We start from the raw sequence: 18,519 nt of genomic DNA, 5'->3' as shown, positions 1-18,519 counted from the left end.
AGGAGGCAGGGCGCTCCAAGTTCAGGCCGGGGAGGTGAGTGGTGGCACTTTCTAGAACTCAACGCTGACTTGTGCAAACAGAGTGGAGCCGAGCCTCTCTGCTCTCTGGAATGTTCTCTGCTTTGTCTCTACAAGGTTCTAACGCTAAACTCTGTAAGTCCAACTTCAAGAGATCAAACCAAAAGGTGAGGACCCCGAGTGAGCCCGCCCGTTGGTTACGTAAGCTGGTTCTCTGCAAAGGGGGCAACACCGATTAACTTCCAGAGGCTTCTCGACTGACAAGGTGCCTGGGGGACCTGGCTGGCAGATGTGGACCCTCAGCACCAGCACAGGGTGTGATCTATGTGGGACAGTTAGCTGTCCTCGTTCTCGTTCACCTATGCCCCACACTGGCCCCGGTGGCTGAGCCCCATCTCGGCACCTGCTCCAACCACCGCCCATCCTTGTCCCAGACTGTCATTGCAGCAAGTTAATAACAGATGGAGTGTCCTGTCCCCAAAATAGCAGGTTCAGTAATATTTCACAAGGTAAATTCTTAATAGAGCTGATATTCTCATGGGGCATGAGATGGACGCAGAGCGTAGGCCGTCATCACTCTTTTGACCTCTGTGCCTTCGTCGCTGTGATATCCTCAAACGTAGGACCCGGTCTGGGGAAGTCTGTGCTGCTTTCTGGGCTACTGCGTCCGAGGCTGCTTGGTCCCACCCTGCAGAGCGTCTATTTGTCTGTTACCGGTAGATATCACCGGCAGGGTTAGTGCTCCTCAGTTATTCACCGGGGAGCCCAAAAAGAAGACTGTGGCTCCTGGCTGAACGCCAACGTGATGATGCAGTCTCTACCCACCCACAGCTTCCCTGACAGTGTCACTAGACAGGGGATTCCTCGCTGGTTTCAGGAGCCACTGTGTTTCCATGCTGCTCCTGGATGTCCTTCGACCGGGGTCCAGATCCCTAGGGAGACCCCAGCTTCCAGGCACACCGTTTCGCTCGCGCCGCCCTCTGCACAGACCTAGATTACTCATCTGCAGTGGAAATAAAACACGGGCACATGCTGGGTGCAGACGTAGGATGTTCAGGACCCCACGTAAAGGTGCGCTAAAGGCAGCGGGCATCCGCACCCGCCAGGTGGACGCGTGCACCTGCATCGACAACACGTTATTTCCAAAACCGCCTCCCAGCTCTCACGTGAGGACCGGATCGTGCACCTCCCCATCTGGGGACGGCTCAGGTCACACGGGGCCCACTCAGCAGCTCTGCCTGTAGGCAACAGCGCCCCCTGCCCTCGTCCGCCAGAACCCTGTCAAATGTTCCATTTTCAGACACATGAGGGCTTCCCGGGTGTCTTGTGGACCCCCTCGCTGCCCTGCCCCGCTCTGACCCACCCTCTCCGCAGGCCCCTGCGTGCCCATTTCCGCTGGGATGAGCAATGTGGGCCCAGCCAACGAGCCCCTGCAGGAACAGGCACTTCAGAGCCCTGATCTGACCTCAAGTCCGAGCCCCGTTCCAGGCACACTGCCGTCCTCGTCACCCCATTATGGGGAGAACCCTCCGACACGCAGCACTAAACGTTCTAGACTCTTGTTCGTTTTAGTTGGGTTACAGACACCTGCCTTTTGGTTGCTTGGCCCCCTACTAACGCACTTCTACCGGAGCAGCGAGGCAGGACGGGGGCGGAAATAGACAAAGCCAGTTAAGCATGACGCCATGAATCAACTCTAGCAAGAATCATCACCTAGCATCATCATCACCATCGAAGTGAACAAGGGACTAGGGGTTAGCGATCCAAGCTGCACTGTACCGCTAACACCTGCCCATGTGTATCCACTGCCTCATCACCTTCACAGGCTTCCAAGAGTGTATGTCCTTTTTTCCTCCCCACCCGCCACCCCCAGGACTGTCACACCTCCAGGCAGACTCTTGCAGGCAATTTTGATAGATCTGCAATCTCATCTCTGCCACGGTCCCTCTCCTGCCCCTACCCTGAGTTCATTTTAATAACGCCTGCCCCCCCTCAAAAGCTTCTCTCCAAGCTTTGCTTTACGGAGCGCCCCCACTAAGGTGCTGAGTGTTGGTCAGCAGAGCCAGGAGCAGAGAGAGCCCCGGATGGGGCTGACTCTGCTTTCCCAGGACGGCCGGGGTCCTGGTCAAGGGGCGACCACTTTAATTCCATCACGATGCCTCCCCACAGGTTTCCTAGCTCATCTCCACGGTCTCCCCTCCTCTCCTTTTCCACCAGCAGGGGGGGCATCACCTGCAGCAGGATGGTGGGGCCTCCGCCTTCGGAGTCCACCGAGAGCTACAAGAAAAATACACAACCACGCCATTCTTTTTCAAAAGGACAAACAAATCTAAATTTAATCCAACTTACCCTCGTTTCCCAGGAGAAAGGGGCAGAGTGCTCATCTTGCCAAGTTATGTCCTGAAATAAAAATGCGAGAATAAATCTGAAACCCAAACCCAAACATACCCCATGCAAACATCCACCCAAGGCCACAGGGTAAGTAAGACTTAGGACTCATCCCAACTCCTGGCTTGGAGCAAGCCTGATGTTTGGGTGCTCTGCGTAGACTGTGCTGACCTTCTCAGTCTGGCCTCACCCTCACCTTTTTGGAGGTGGCCAGGCGCGCCCCTCCCCCACCCAAAGGAGGCTCAGTGAATGAATGGGAGGGAGGCCCTGGGGGAGGGGGGCAGAGGGGGAGGGAATCGATGATCGGGATGTGAGCAGAAAGGGGAAGGGGCTTTACAGACTTGAGCCTCAGCTCTAGGAGGACTAGACATTATGGGAAGATGAGGCAGCCTTCGGAGCCTCCGTTTCCTCACCTGGAAGAGGAGAATCACGCTTCCCCTGCAGGGCTGTTGTAACGATCAACATGGGAACAGAATGTCAGGCAATAACCCTCCAGCCAAAGCCAGTGCAGCTGAGCCTCCGTGCGCCCTCCCCCCCCCCCCCGCCCCCATGTGCCCAGCAGAGATCTCGAAAGGGCCGACTGGCAACATCAATGAACATCCCCATTTAGTACAGGTGCCTACTGGTAAGGAGAGCTCTGAAGTCACCCCCACGCTCCCCAGCAGCACACGACGGAAAGCGCCCTCCAGAACCGGAACTGAGAATCTGACCTCGGATCCAACGGGTTTTGCACACTGGTCTGAACACATGAGGGGAACGTCGCCTTTTCCTGGCTACCCCCTCTGAGCCCCCAGCCGTCTTCCTGTGCTACCAAACGTCTCCTCTGTGCCTGCTTCCGCTGGGGATATTTTCGGAACCGAACGTTGGGACATGCTGAAAATGGGTTAAAGTATTTTAAATTGGGACGGTCCTGGGGGCGCCTGGGTGGCTCAGTCGGTTGAGCATCCGGCTTCTGCTCAGGTCACGGTCTCACAGTTTGCGAGTTCGAGCCCCACAGCGGGCTCGCCGCTGTCAGCCTGTCAGCACAGAGCCCGCTCCGTCTGTCCCTCTCCCGCTTGTGCTCTCCCCCAAAATAAATAAATATTAAAAAAAAAAAAAATTGGGACGGCCCTTGCTTAAAGCACCCCCGCTAAGAGAGGTCCTCCCCCCATAGGTGCTCCCACCCCCAGAGTTAGGCCTTCAGGCTCTGTCCCCCTCTGGGTCTGTAGATGCCCTACTTTGGGAGCAGCGCTGTCCCCACCTTAGCCTCTGGGCCGGTTTGCATCGGCCCCATGAGCCTGGCTCTCAGGGCAAAAACTACTAATGAGCTAGAGAACGTGGGCCACTGCCCTGCCATTTGGAGCTCCAGCTAAACCCCAGGTTTACAAACTCAGTTTACAAACTCTTGTCCCTCCAAAAACGGAAGTGGGCCACCAGGAGGAATGTGAACCAACGGGCCTTTGTGACGAGAGAGAGGGGCTGCAGGCCTAGCTTCAGCGGCAGGGGATTCCTGTGTCCAGCCCAGCCTGTGTGTGCGGAGGGCACGGCCGAGCCAAAGGACCTGAAAGTCTCCCAAAGTCTATGAGCTCAGGAAGCTCTAAGCTCTTCCTAGAATAATAAAACAAGAAGGATTTTTTCCTACGTGGGGAAAGCGAAGGAGGCTCGTGGCACTTACGTATCATTTATTCTGGATTTGGAGCTGTGGGGGCAAAGGAAAGGGAAATCCACTGGCAAACGTGGTCCTTCCAACCCGAGGCGGGACAGCCCAGGGGGGCCGCCCCAGTGGACAGAGGAGGTGCGCGGAGATTAACTGGGCAGGCAGAGCACAGAAGGGCCAGTGGCCCTTGACCCAGTGGCCAAGGGCATGCTGGAGCCGGACTCCCCTTATCATGGGCTATGACCTAGCCTTAAATATTAGCTACACGGCTGAGATCAGCTAAAATTAAAACACAGCTTTTGGCTTTGCAAGGAAAATGAGCGCAGACTCACAGGAGCACGGACTGAGCCGGGAGCCTGGTGAGCCAGCAGTCACCAGTGGCTGCAGCCCATGTTAGCTGAAATTCCAAGGGGGTCGAAGACAGAGAGGGGGGTCCCACCGTGAACCCTCCCCAACTTGGTGTCAGGTCAACAGTCTTTTGTTTGCGGCCAGCAAGAAACTCAGTCGAGGGGCAAATTCCTTAGATTTCTGCAATCCTGAGCTCATAAAAATACTAAAACGCCTTACAAGAATAAACACGCCGAGCACAAATGTTGCGGAAGCTCTGATGTCAGTCGAGGCTGCGCGCTCCAGCGCTGGGAAGAGGCTCCCCGGGCAGCTGGATGCAAAAGGGCCTCAGAACTGCAGAGTGGCGGTGCGGGCACACACAGTGTTCTCTTTTCTTCCAGCCCCGCGATGACCGGCAGGCAACCAAAACGTGGCCAGGCATGCGCTGGTGGATGCCCACACGTGCTTTCTGTAGGGGTTGCTTGCAAGGCGCCCCCGCCAGCCCTCCTGGTGCCCGAGACCGGAAACGATCGAAGCACCAAACCACGCCTGCCGCTTAGACCACGGGATGTCATGGAGTGGGGGCTCGGTCGTGACCCAGAGTTACCCTCACAGTCAAATTCCTCTCCAAGAGGGAGGTCTGTGCCAGAGACAGCGCCGCATCTCTCTGGAAACGACTTCCTCTCTGCAGCACGGCACGGGAAGAAGCCTAGAAGTCACTAGATCCCAAAAGAGCAGGGCAAAAAGCAGAAGGGAAGCCACCGAGAGCCACAGGACACACAGCCCCTGGAAATTAACACGTGGGAGGCTCTGCTCTTCGCCACGTGGCTCCAAGGACTCCCAGATGCACAGGCACCAACTAGTCTTTCCTCTGACATCCCAGAGGCCCTGATTCGCTCTTGCTGGAAAATATTCGCCCAAGGTAATGTTCACCTCCCAATGGAGAAAGTACTTTAAAAAAAATAAATAAATAAAAAAGAATGTCTGTTCTCTGCCCGTAGTACCAGAACGCATATTTGCACAAAATCTCCGGCATTTACTTTACTGTTTGGGAAAAGAATGGAGGCCGGAGTGTTTTAAGATCTCTGTGGGGCCCCCCTTTCGGAGGCCACAGTCAGCCGTGGGCTGGAGTGGGCTCGCATCAACCCACGCAAAAGTGGACTGTGAGAGGTTTAGGGATTTTTGAACCTGGTGTTAAACATAGCCATTATTGGGGCGCCTGGGTGGCTCAGTCGGTTAAGCGTCCGACTTCGGCTCAGGTCACGATCTCGCGGTCTGTGAGTTCGAGCCCCGCGTCAGGCTCTGGGCTGATGGCTCAGAGCCTGGAGCCTGTTTCCGATTCTGTGTCTCCCTCTCTCTCTGCCCCTCCCCCGTTCATGCTCTGTCTCTCTCTGTCTCAAAAATAAATAAACGTTAAAAAAATTAAAAAAAAAAAAACATAGCCATTACTATTATTAAAAGAATTAGGGGCGCCTGGGTGGCTCAGTCGGTTAAGCATCCGACTTCGGCTCAGATCATGATCTCACAAAGCAGCCACTTGAACAGATGCTCGAACACCGGTACGCACGGCCGAGTTACGCGCACGGCCGAGTTACGCGCCCGGGAGCCAGAACGTGAAAACAACGCAAACGTCCGTCAACAGATGAACACACAAAATGGGACAAACACATCCGGTAGCAGAATACTACTCAGCTTTCAAAAGGCAGGAAATTCTGAATCAGGCTACAACCTGGATGAACCCTGAAGACATTGCTAAATGAATGTGCCAGTCACCCAAGGGCAGATGTCATATGCCAGCTATTTGAGGTACCCAGACGAGGCCAATTCACGGAGACAGGAAGGAGAACAGAGCTCACCAGGGGGCAGCTGGAATGGGAAATCATTGTTTAAAGGATTCAAAGTTTCTTTTTTTTTTTTTTAATGTTTACTTATTTTGAGAGAGAGAGAGGCACAGAGAGAGAGAGAGAGGGAGAGAGAGAATCCCAAGCAGGCACCACCCTTTCAGTGCAGAGCCGGACGCAGGGCTCGATCCCACGAACTGTGAGATCATGACCTGAGTGGAAATCAAGAGTCACTCTTAACCGACTGAGCCGCCCAAGCAGCCCTGGATTCGGAGTTTCTGACAGGTGATGGTAAACAGAGAGTGCTAGAAACAGAGAGTGCTAATGGCTGCACAGCAGTGCGAATATACTAAACGTATACTTAAAAATGGTTAGGAGGTTGGGGCGCCTGGGTGGCGCAGTCGGTTAAGCGTCCGACTTCAGCCAGGTCACGATCTCGCGGTCCGTGAGTTCGAGCCCCGCGTCGGGCTCTGGGCTGATGGCTCGGAGCCTGGAGCCTGTTTCCGATTCTGTGTCTCCCTCTCTCTCTGCCCCTCCCCCCGTTCATGCTCTGTCTCTCTCTGTCCCAAAAATAAATAAAAAACATTAAAAAAAAATGGTTAGGAGGGTCCATTTTATGTTATGTGTATTCTCCCACAATAAAGAGATCTGAAAAGGCTACGTACTGGATGAGTCCAACTGTATGCGTTCTGGAAAAGGCAAAATCACAAAGACAGTAAAAAGATCTGTGGTTGCTGGAGTTCGAGAGAGGGCAGAGCGCAGAGGATTTAGGAGCAATGAAAACACTCCATACCATATACTGTAGCGATGGATCCTGTTCTCAAAACCTACAGAATGTGCCCCATCAAGAATAAACCCCAATGTCAACCACAGGCTTTGGGCAACGACGATGTGTCGAGTCGGCTCATCCACTGTAAAAAACGTTCCACTCTGGCGGCCGATGTTGACAGTGGGGGAGGCTGTGCACGTGTGGAGGGAGGGGTTTTCCACTCGTTTTGCTAAGAACCTATCTCTAAAAAATAAAATCTGTTTTTCAAAAAAAAATGTCCCCCCTGAAAAAAAAAACCCTACAAAAGTCAAGAATGCTCAAAACTCAGCACTTCCTAATTAATTACCGTGGTGCCTCTGGCTACTACCTAAGGTCTTCGGGTTAAAAGTCGTGGTCAGAGAATGATTTCTCTGTAAAAGTCATGACTATTCTAAAATTATTCCGGAATGAGAAACTCTGGACTTAAAATTGACTTCAAGTATGGTGAAATTTTACAAATATCAACCTTTCCTCTTAATGAACCGGATTAGACACGACTGAGCATTTATTCTTTTGTAACTTTCTTTCCGCTTTCAGGGCCAGTGAATTTTATCGTTGTGTCTCAAGCGTGTGGGGCTGATGGCACCTGTGGACAGCACTGTCTGCGCTGGGTGTCCCTTAGGTCCTCTACAGGCCCACCCTAAGAAGGAGGCCGACCCGGAGGCATGGGCTATCTGAGGTGGCCTCTGATCTCCCACCGCACAAGGCCAGGCCACTAAGGGCCAGCAGACAGGAAGCCGCACCTTTCCTGGAACATCTGAAAAACCGTTTCTGAGACCCTGCAGCACTTGGGAAGTCTAGGCTACACCCTGGGCCTCTCTGAAGGCTGGGGGCCTGTCTGCCACCTTGGCCCGAACTGCGCCCTCTCTGTGGCAGGCACACCTGTCCCAGGTATTCGATGGGAATGGCTCCTTCCCACGTGCCTGGGGTTGATGCAGGCACTGATCACAGACACCAGACTCCAGACGCTCTCGAGGGGGCCCGTACCCCAGCCGTTCCCGGGCCTGACTGTAAATTGGCGTCCCCTAGGACGCTGTTACAACCGGCAGAACCTGCAGGTCCCATCTGCCCCAGTTTTACAACGCTAACAACTCCCTAGGTAATTCTAATGTCGCCGTTCCATGGGGCAGCTTACCTGGTTCCGCTCACCATGAGACGCCAGGCTCCCCGCACATTGTGAGCACTTAGCCACAGGGCCACCCCAGGCTGCCCGCGCCTGCGGACCTCCGGGGCGCAGGGGCCCGCCTCTGTATGCCCAGTCCACACCACGGGCAGTGGTGCCCTCAGTCACTACTGCTAGGTGGCTCTCATCATCCTCAGACAGGACCTCCTCCCAAACCCACCCAGGGTTCAAGCTGCTCTCACGAGAAGCCCGGGGCTTCTGGGCCAGCTCTCTCCCATCCTACTCTGGAGCAAGGCGAGATCAGGGCTCTGCGCATTAGTATAATCACCCGAGGCAAATGAACAGTCTCCTGATAAGCTGCAAGGCTCCAGCATAATGCAATTCGCACTTGAAAACACTCATTCCCTTATTTCTCCATATGCATTCAAAGATGACCTACGAAACGAGTGCAGCTGCATTTCTAACGACGCTGTTGCATACCTACGAGAAGTATGCAACCGTTAAGCACGAAACACTCTCATCTGCTGGAGTCAGAACGTCCTCAGAATGTAGGAATACGGTGCACGGTTGGCTAAATTTCAGTGCCGACAGGAGTTAGAATCCCAACCACCGAGCATCCCAGAAATAGACATGCTCCTTGAGTAATTCAGAAGCAGTGTCAGGATCCTGGAACATGGCAAGGTGCTCACTGGAACCACACGTCGTCACTGTGCGCCTGAAGTCCCTAAATTAGAGGAGATTCTGGTTGACAGATGGTGGCACCTTGACTTAAAGGTAAAAAATTTAAACTGTGAGATACCACAGGTCGGAGAAATCAGGCTCAGCCAGCGAAGCCTGGAGAAGGGGACAGAAACTCCCCTCTGTCGCTGACTATCGCGGCCCTCTAGTGATGTCACGTGGTCTGGGCTTCCAGGCACATCCCGCACGGAGCACATTGTCCCTGGGGAGCTGTTCCGTGTCAGCAGCAGCACGGTAGAAGCGGGCGAGACAATCCCACTCCGTGGTATGCAACCAGACAAGTTGAAAACCTACATCCGCACAGAAACCAGCACGCAGATGTTTAGAGCAGCTTCACTCGTAATTTCCAAGACTTGGGAAACAACGGAGATGTCCCTCAGCAGGCGCATGATAAATACACCGCGGTTCCCCCAGACAATGGGTTGTTATTCGACGCTACAAAGAAACGAGCTATCAAGCTGTGAAAGGGCCTGCGACGCGTATTACTCAATGACAGAAGCCAATCTGAAAATGCTACAGACTCTCTGGCTCCAACTACGTGACATTCTGGAAAAGGCCAAACTATGGAGACAGTACCGAGAGCGGGGCTTGGGGATGGGAGGGACGACCAGGCGGAGGACAGGATATTTAAGGCAGTAAACTATGCCGTATGATGGCTACGTGTTGTCATACGTTTGGCCTGACCCACTGAATGCTCACAAGAGTCAGCCCCAACGTGAACTACTGACTCTGGCAGATGCTGATGCATCAGTGCGGGTTCATCCAAGGTAACAGGTGCACCACTCTGAGCGGGGCTATTGGGGGGGGGTGCAGGTGCTGTGTGTACGTGGGGGCAGGGAGAATACAAGAAATCTCTGTACTTTCTGCTCAGTTTTGCTCTCAACCTAAAACTGCTCTAGAAAACAAAGTTTACTTAAAAAAAAAAAAAAAGACAGGGGAGTGAGGAAGAAGAACGATTCAAATATGCCCTTTGTTTCAACCCACGGCTTCTTTTTAGGGACCATTATTTATCTATTTATGGAATCGATGCTTTTCCCTCTGACTTGTCATATATTTAACTCTGCTGAGATAGGAGGGTTTCCATAAACGCAAGGACAAAACTTCAGTCCCCACAACGGAAAGGCAGCTAGGACTGAACTAGCGGGCAGGTTCCACAGGGAACACAAAGTCAGACACGAAAGCTGGGTGCCACGGTGGTAATGAGAGCAGGGGGAGGTGGAAGAGAGCTTGAAGGCAACAGACAGAAAGGTCTAGGGGCACCTGGGTGGCTCAGTGTGTTCAGCATCCGACTTCGGCTCAAGTCATCATCTCATGGTTCCTGAGTTCGAGCCCACTGTCGGGTTCTCTGCTGTCAGCACAGAGCCTGCTTCGGATCCTGTGTCTCCCTCTCTCTCTGCCCCTCCCCAGCTTGTTCTCTCTCTCTCTCAAAAATAAATAAACATTAAAACATTTAAAAAAAAAAAAAAAGACAGGTCTGGTCTTTATTATTTAAAAAAAAAAAAAAAAGGATTTTCTTCTCCAGAATTAAGGGACTCTCTTGAGAGTGTGAAAATGACTCCTGTCAATGAGACAGGACTCCAGACCTGCCCACATGCTTCCCAGCTCTGCCCCACCCCTTCCCTGCACACCCTCCCACAGAAGCCAGGGAGAGGACCACAGGCTTCCTTAGCTCCCAGGGCCCACCTGCTCACTACCCTTCCTCTCCTACGTGGGGTAGCAGGCCAGGTGCTAATCCTGGCAAAGAACCTTCCCAAAGGGGAAGCGTGCGGCAGAGGCCCAGCAGCCTCCCCCTCGCGGCCCAGGAAACGGATCTGAACTCAGGGCCACATTCTCAACTCCTGTCCACAGCCGGGGCACAGAAACCCAGGTCCCAGGATGCGAAAAGCCACGTGGACCCTGTCATCTTTTCTAAAAAATGCATGGCTCTACCAGACAGAAGGTGGGAATCGTAATTACACATTCCACCTTCCTTAAAGAACAAATCCCAAATACCGAGAAAGCAACTCTCAGATTTCCCCCTTATTTTTTTAGTTTCTTATTTTTTATTTTCTGCCAAAGGCTGAAACAAGAAAAGACCAAACTGCTCGAGGGGAAGGGTCAGAGGGGTCCGCGCACGTTTGCTGTCAGGCCATCACGTATCCAACCTCAAAGCTGATGAAGGTGTTAATACTTGAGGAAAGTTCTAGAAGGACACTACCAACTGCTTCACAATGCTGCTCCTGCATGGTTTGGATTTCTTAACAGTAACGTACAGGTACACGATTTTACGTATTTTGTAACAATTTAATTAGTTAATTTTTTAAAAGACACAAGCAAGGGGTGCCTGGCTGGCTCCGTCAGCAGAGTGTGTGGCTCTTTATCTAAGGGTCATTGAGTTCGGGCCCTAAGTTGGGTATCGTGCGGTTACTAAGAAAAATAAATAAACTTAACAAAAAAAAAGAAAAACATCTAGGCTGGCCAGCCTGCACCCTGAGGAGGAGGAAAAAGCCCCGAGGACGCTGAGCACAGACAGCAGCTTCGCCAGGTTTGCCGAACCGGGATATTCCATGCTGACCCCCTGGCCTCGGAGGCCCGCCCCCAATCACTTCTGGGAAAGGCTGGGAGCAAGAGCGAGAGGGGTGGGGGAGGGGGGGTTGGCAAGGCATGGACCCCTAGAGGCCCGAGAAGTGCAGGCCGTGCAGAGGGTGTCAAGGGAGTCAGGGAGGCCAAGGCTCAGCCCCAGAAACGGAGGTGAAGGCGGAGGGGGGCAAGGGGGCAGCCAGCCAGCCCCCAGATCCCTGCGGGAGGGGGCCAGAGGCGGGTGCCCAGGAGGGACACTTCCTTCCCACAGAGGCTGGTCTTGCTCAGCTGTTCGAGAGGGGGTGGCGCCGTGTGGCTCCAGGGCCCTAAACCTGTGTTCTGCAACGTGCAAAATCCAGATCAGGGTCGCGGGGGGCTGGCACACGGCAACACCCTTCCTACCCAGCTTCACCTACTTTACGCGAGGCGGGAGGCACAAGTGGGTCCGGGAGAAGTCAACACACCAAATTTCCAGGCTTACCTGCTGGGTCCCTGTGTGGAGCCTAGAACGTGACCCAGATCCTGCGAGACGGGTGGCAAGGGGTTTGGGAGTGGTCGCAAACATTCAGCTTTTGGGTTTTTTTTTCTCCCCCTACTTGATAACGGGAAGCAGCAGAAGCAGACTGAGTGATCTCGAAAACCTTCTAAAACGAAGACCTTCTCATCTCCCAGAGTAAGCCATTCCCCAGACTTTACTGCTAAAGGATGGCAGGGGAAGTCGGACTGCGAAAGGCATCCGCTTGCAAACACGCCTTACCGTTCATACCACGTACGGGACCGGAAGGGCATGTCCCAGCATCTATGTCGCTCCAAGCCAGGACTGCCATTCATTTCATGGAGGGAGACCTACGCCCTGAGCAGGGGTCGCCTTGCCGGTGACATGGCCGGAATGGAAGCCAGGTCTGGGGACACTCCGCTTCTTTTGCTAGGAGAGACGTATGCCGCCAGCAGGAGCTCCAGATTCTCTGACAGGAGCTGCTTGGGGACAGGATGGGGGGGCAGGAGGGGCTGGCGGCCTTGTGTGGAAACTGTACGAAGATCATATGTCCGAGGGGGGAGTTTTTAAAGGAGGTGGTGAAAATTACGGGCAGCCTAAGCAGTCCTAAAGCCAGAGGGCCTCTCGTTTCTAACGTAATAGGCTGAGAAACATTTGCCGAATTGAGTCCCAAGGGAAGTAAAAACTGAAAACTGACGGGTCCCCTCCTGGCCAATGCACAAAGGCAGCCAATCTCCTCCTGCGCCAGGCTGGTCATCCCGGCAAGGGGAGGGGGATCTGAGCCCTGGTCTTCTCTCTGTACAGACAGCGAGGGTAAAAATGAACACAGATGCCACAGTGCTGAGCAGTCCTACACAGAGCAGTCCCCCCTGACCATACTCGTGGCCACCAGAATCGATGGCCATCATTATGCCATCAGGTTTCAGAGCGCCTGGGTGGCTCAGTCACTTAAGCGTCTGACTTCGGCTCAGGTCATGATCTCACGGTTCCGGAGTTCCGGCCTCATGTCAGGCTCTGTGCTGACAGCTCGGAGCCTGGAGCCTGCTTCGGAGTCTGTGTCTCCCTCTCTCTCTGCCCCTCCCCTGTTCACGCTCTGTTGAGTGCTCTCTCAAAAATAAATGAACGTTAAAAAAAAATGTGTGTATATAAATACCTATCTATCTATATATATTTACACACACACACACACACACACACACACACAATCAGGTTTCTAATGACTAGATGCTGGTCACATATGACTTAAAATGTGGGATACAAAAATGTTACTGGCAACGGGGGACAGGGTATTCAGAGAAACAGGTGATGTCCTTGCCTTTCAGGGTAGCTGAAAGGGTGGGGTGGCACAATCTGAGGCTGATGTCACTGCCGATCCGGAGACAGGCCACATCATGGCCAGGCTGTGGACAGAGCAAATCAAAGCTTCAAATACGTGCCCCAAAGCACAGCACCAGAGCCCCCCAGGACAGAGCTCCCTCTCACGTGGACAACTCTGACTGGACAACCCCAGGTTTAGCAGCAGCAAGAATATGTTTATTTCATCATAATGATTCTTGTAAGTGGAAACAGAGACTGGCTAATACAGTTGCCGCTTGAACAGCAGCGGGGTTAGGGACACCTGTGCAGTTAAAAATCCACATGTAATCTTCCGACTCCCCCAAAACTTAACTAATAGCTTACTATCGACCAGAAGCCTTGCCGATCACATCAGCAGTCGATTAACACGTATTTCGTGAGTTATGTGTGTTTACCGTATTCTTCCAAGAGAGTAAGAGAAAAGAAAATATTATGCAGAAACTCATAAGGAAAAAAAGACACATTTACAGGACTGTGCTGGTCAGGAAAAAAATCTGCATATAAATGGACCCACGCGCTTCAAACCCATGTTGGTCAAGGGTCAATGGCATTCTCACCGTCTTGTGAGCCCACAGGCCCTTCGTGGACATTCGCTCTCTACTCATCCTGTTAATGTCACTCCCATCGCAAAGGCGAGAACACTGAAGCTCAGAGAGGTCTGTGATTTCACCCCGGTCAAAAAGCTGGGGGAGCCAAAACTCAAGACTGACTGCAAAGCCCAGAGTCCTCCTACTTCAGCCTTAGGAAAGGGCCTCAAAAGCCAGGAGGCCGGTGATCTTTCGCTGAAGTACTAAAAATAGTCCCTGCTCATCGTCTAGGGTCAGACAGTGGCTCCAGAGAGAGCTGATTCACTCAAAGCACCCAGCCATCAGAGGTCTGTCTGAAGATGTGGGGCAGGGAGTGCAGGGGCGGGGGGGGGGGGGGTTGAGAGGGTAGGACGCTGGAGGGCCCTGGAGAGCATTCTCCCCCATTCCATGATTGGCTGCCGAGGCCCCTGGGACACCAGAAGACAGATCAAGTGGGAAGGGACAGAGTGCCCTACTCACTCTGGTTTAGGGCCCTTCTGGACAAACCTGGGTCACCTATTTGGGCCACTCTGTCTGGCAGCCTACCCACGGTCACTCCCCACCCCCTGTCTCCATCCATCATCCCTTGTGTCTAGGAGCCAGCCCTCTCCATGAACAGCTCTCCTCCTGGACCACCAACTAGTCTGGGGCCAACCTCCTGCCAGGTCTCGGGAAATGCATTTTAAACCCCTAGTCCCAGTAATCCACACAGCCACCACAGGCAAAAATACCCCACGGGCAATGTTCCTAAGTACCCCTCCTCTAATTCGGTGTCTTCTGTCTCTCTGCCCATCTGCGCTAAAGTTGGTCAGAGCCATGTCAGGGCACGTTCCTAGCCCGTTTTGGAAAGCTGAGTTCAAGTGCGAAAAGCAGGGCGGGTTTGCTCCTGGAGAAGCGTGCAGGTCCCACACTGAACAGTTCCATTTGCTTTTAAATCACACTGGGTTTACAGACTCAGAAACAGCTCAGTGTGGTACCCAGTTAAGGAACTGGAGCACAAAATGAACTTGGCCACATCTTCCCTTATCAGTGACACTGAGCCCTTATATGGCAAGGGCCTTTTAATGATGAGCAGGCATGCGGGTATTCTTAGCCGGACGCCAAGCTAAGGAAAAATGACAGTCACTCTCCAACATCTGTTAAATACTTACAAGTTTACTTCCTCTCATATGTACTTACTCATGACTTTTCCAAAGAGGGAATGCATGTTTTTTCATCGCTGGAACCTGAGCACACACACTTGCAAACATTTGCATACACATGCGGATTTTCACACGGAAAATGTTTCAGCTCTCAAATACATTTTGAACCTATATTTTCATGCCTCCAGTTTACCACACCCTTGTTTTTCCTGGCAAAGCCTTCAGAGTTTCAAGTGCAATGGAGACTTTTCTTTGAATTCAGTCAGAAGAAGGCCAGCGCATTTCACACATCCCTCACATGTGAGTGGGTTTAAGACCGCAAACATTTTGTACTAATAAATGTCTCAGCACACCCAAGTCTGAAAATCAGATTTAGAACTCGCCGTCCTTTCCTTCCCCAATCCACGACACCCTCCGAAAAAGTTGCCAAGCGCAGCACCCCTCCTTGAGGCTCGCAGCCTTAACAAATGCGGGTTTCATTTGTATACTTCTTTTTATACTTCTTGCTCCTTTGACTTCCCCCTTCATGGTAAAAGTTCAGTGTGAAAGGCCAGCCAGCCACAGTGCAAATTCTAATGGCACCAAAGAGGCTTCAGTGAAACAAACAAAGAAGGAAAAGAAGAAGAAAAGAAAAAGACCAAGTTTCCAAGCGGCACTGAACACCCAGGCCTCCGTGACTTAGAAGGGGGCATCCCTGAGTTTTTTCCTGTATGGTTTACAGTGTTTCTCTCCCCTAGAAGCGTGGGCACAGTGTCCAGATCAGAGATGCAGACATGCCCTTATATGTAGCAAAGGCTTGCTGGAGCCCATTTAAACTCATCCCTTAGCTTCTTGATGGAAAAACGGGGCTCTGTGCTCACCCCAAACCAAAGCTGCACAGCGTGCTCACCCCGAAAACATTTTAGGGAAACATCTTCGGTTTTGCCTCCTAACCCTGGAAGGCACCTCTTCCTTCTCCTTATCTTGCTTGACAATTTCACCTGCCCCATACAGCTCATCACAAATATTAACATTAATACATATAACTTTCGGAGTGCCTTCCCTGGCAGGCACGGGGTGGGTATCCTTATCTCCGGCTTACACCAGGAAGGGGGGTGGGGACTGAGGCTCTAGGAGGTTAAGTCACCCATGGCCATACAGCCAAGTAGCAAAGTGGATCAGAACTCAGGCTTGGCTGGCTGAAAATTCCTTGCCGTTTCCACTCTGGTCCGCCTCGCTTAAGAGCAGCCGCCTATGGCTCGGAGAAGTCTCTGGATCCGGTGAGGCCCAGCAGAGCAAGTCTAGATGGAGGGTCTTTAAAGACCCCTCCTCACGGCGATTCTCAAACTCCCCCTGGGGAGCCCCTAGCCCCGCGCCCCCGGCCCTGGGACGCCCCTCGCGCCCACTCCCATCTCCGCGCCTTCTTGCCAGCCCGGACCCCCGCGACCCGCAGGGGCCACGAGGGGAGGGGAGAGGGTCCCCGGCCCCGCCCGCACCTACCTCGTCCCCGAAGCGCACCACCTTCTGGCCCGTGGGCCCGCGCAGGCCGGGGAAGCGCGCCAGCTCCTCGGAGTCCCCGGGGTCCCCGGGGGCGCGGGGCGCCGGGGCGCCCGGCCCCACCAGGCACCGGTCGATGATCTCGTCCTGCTGCGCGGGCGGCAGCCGCGCCCACTCGGGCCCGTACTTCTCGCGGATCTTCTCCTTGTCCTGCATGATCTTCCTGGCCATGGGGCTCAGCGACGAGAAGTAGGTGAAGCGCTTCCGCTCCCGGTCGTCCAGAGGCCGGTTCCCGCTCATGACCGCCGAGCGCGAGGCCGCGATCGCCGCCGCCATCGACGCCATGCCCGGCCTGCCCGCCGCTCCCCCCACCCGCGCCCCTCCCCGCGCCGCGCCGCCCCCGCAGCCCGGAGCCCCGCCCCGCGAGCCCCGCCCCCTCCCCGCCCGCGAGCGCGGCGCCCTTCCGCCCCCAGCCCCGCCCCCGCGCCCGCCCGACCCGGGAACCCCGCGGCCCCGGGAATCGCCCTCCGCGCCCGCACCTCCGGGGACGCCGCCCTCCCGCACACCCGACAGGACCCTGCCCCCCGAGCCCCGCCACCCCCGGGAACCCCGCCCCCCCGACAAACTCCCCGCCCCTGAAACCCCTCGCCTCGCACCCCCGTGTACCCCCGCTCTCCCGACACCCCCGAGGACCCTGCCTCTCGAGCCCGCCCACCCCCCGGAACCCCGCCCTCCGCAACCTCCCCGCCCTCGGGCACTCGGCCCTCCGCGCCCGCCCAACTCTGGGAACCCCGCGCACCCCTAACCCCGAGTACTCCGCCCTCCGCCCCCTCCCGGCCCGGGGGAGCCCCGCGACCTCACGCCAGCCCCCCGCGGTACCCCGCCCTCTCCACCCCGACCCCCGAGAACCCCGCCCACCGAGCCCGCCCCACCACGGGAACCCCGCCTCCGAACCCGCCCACTCCCGGGGATCCTGCCCACCGCCCCCTCCCGGACCCGCCCCCTCTCGCGAACCCCACCCTCCGCGCCCCCCACTCCCGGAACCCCGCCCTCCACGCCACTCTACCGGGCCTTTATTGCTCTCGTGCTTTCCTGCCGCTCCCCCACTTTTCAGGGCTTCCCTTGGGCTGCTGAGCAGATGGCGGGCGCGCCCCCAAGTCCGCGGCCCGCGGTCTGACGGGGTTGCTGGTGGTGACCGCCATAGCGCCACGTGGTCACTTGTTTGACAAAGGAAAGTTTTCTCCCTCCCGTGTGCCAAGAAAGCCCGAATTCAGGACCGAGCCGCCGGCCGCCTCATCCCTGTCCTGCCCCTTTCCTTGATGAGCCATCTTCCTCGCCTTCTTGGAGTCCAGCCAAGACACGGGGGCAGGGTCCGGGCGCCATGAGCGACAGAGAAGGGGTGGGCGCCGGGCGGGCGGCTAGGAGGCCGAAGGGGACGACCTGGGGAGACTGGACTAGAGTCCGGGCGGTCGAAGAAAATTAGTTCCCGCTCCTCTTAAAGAGACGGAGACGTGAAATGAAGTGTTCACGGTGCCTTTCCCTAAATGAACTGCAGGACAGGTGTAGGGGCCGGCGGCCAGCACACCTGTACTTGGTCTTGCCCTTGCACGTGAACAGGTTTTCCTCGAGCGGCTGCGTGGTCTTTGCTTCCTCCCAAACCACGGATGAAATAAATGACAGGCTTTACTTTGGAATCTCAGAAATCACAAGAACTCTCAGCAGCTCGCTATTTGCAAACTGAAGAGGCACGGAAAGTTTTCGTAGGCAGAAAAGCAACAATAGCGGGGCCAGGTTTGTCATTTTGAAGTGTGTTCCAGACCACAACAATTACAATTATACAGAGCCCTCATCCGCCTTACCATCTTGCTGTTTTGTACAAGACAATAACAGGTCTCAGATGAGAATTTAGAACTCTTCGAACAAAAAATGTGCATTTCAGCTGCTACTTACGGTCTTTGCCTCTAAAGTAGTACTTGGATAATTCTGAACACAGTCCTGGAAATAACTTGCAAAGTTCTGTTTTAGATGTGAGGTAGCCTTATCAT

General features: G+C 54.4%; 1 protein-coding gene across 2 annotated transcripts in view; it reads right to left on the bottom strand.

The window, feature by feature from the left end:
• Nucleotides 1–16,853, bottom strand: part of CUNH1orf198 (chromosome unknown C1orf198 homolog) — a 30,933-nt gene extending 14,080 nt beyond the window's left edge. For both annotated transcript variants that reach the window (XM_047088635.1, XM_047088636.1), the window contains exons 1-2: nucleotides 16,478–16,853; nucleotides 2,368–2,418 (exon numbers count right to left, since the gene is read on the bottom strand). In XM_047088635.1, coding sequence (XP_046944591.1) covers nucleotides 2,368–2,418; nucleotides 16,478–16,819 — 393 coding nt within the window. In that variant the 5' untranslated portion in view covers nucleotides 16,820–16,853. The remainder of the gene's footprint in view (nucleotides 1–2,367; nucleotides 2,419–16,477) is intronic.
• Nucleotides 16,854–18,519: the final 1,666 nt, after the last annotated feature.

Source organism: Lynx rufus, unplaced genomic scaffold (genome assembly GCF_022079265.1).
Source record: "Lynx rufus isolate CCGP_SWC_20201006 ecotype Redwood Valley unplaced genomic scaffold, mLynRuf1.p SCAF_25, whole genome shotgun sequence".
Classification (NCBI taxonomy): domain Eukaryota; kingdom Metazoa; phylum Chordata; class Mammalia; order Carnivora; family Felidae; genus Lynx; species Lynx rufus.
Note: the sequence above shows the minus strand (reverse complement) of the source record. Positions and strands in the feature narration are given on the sequence as shown.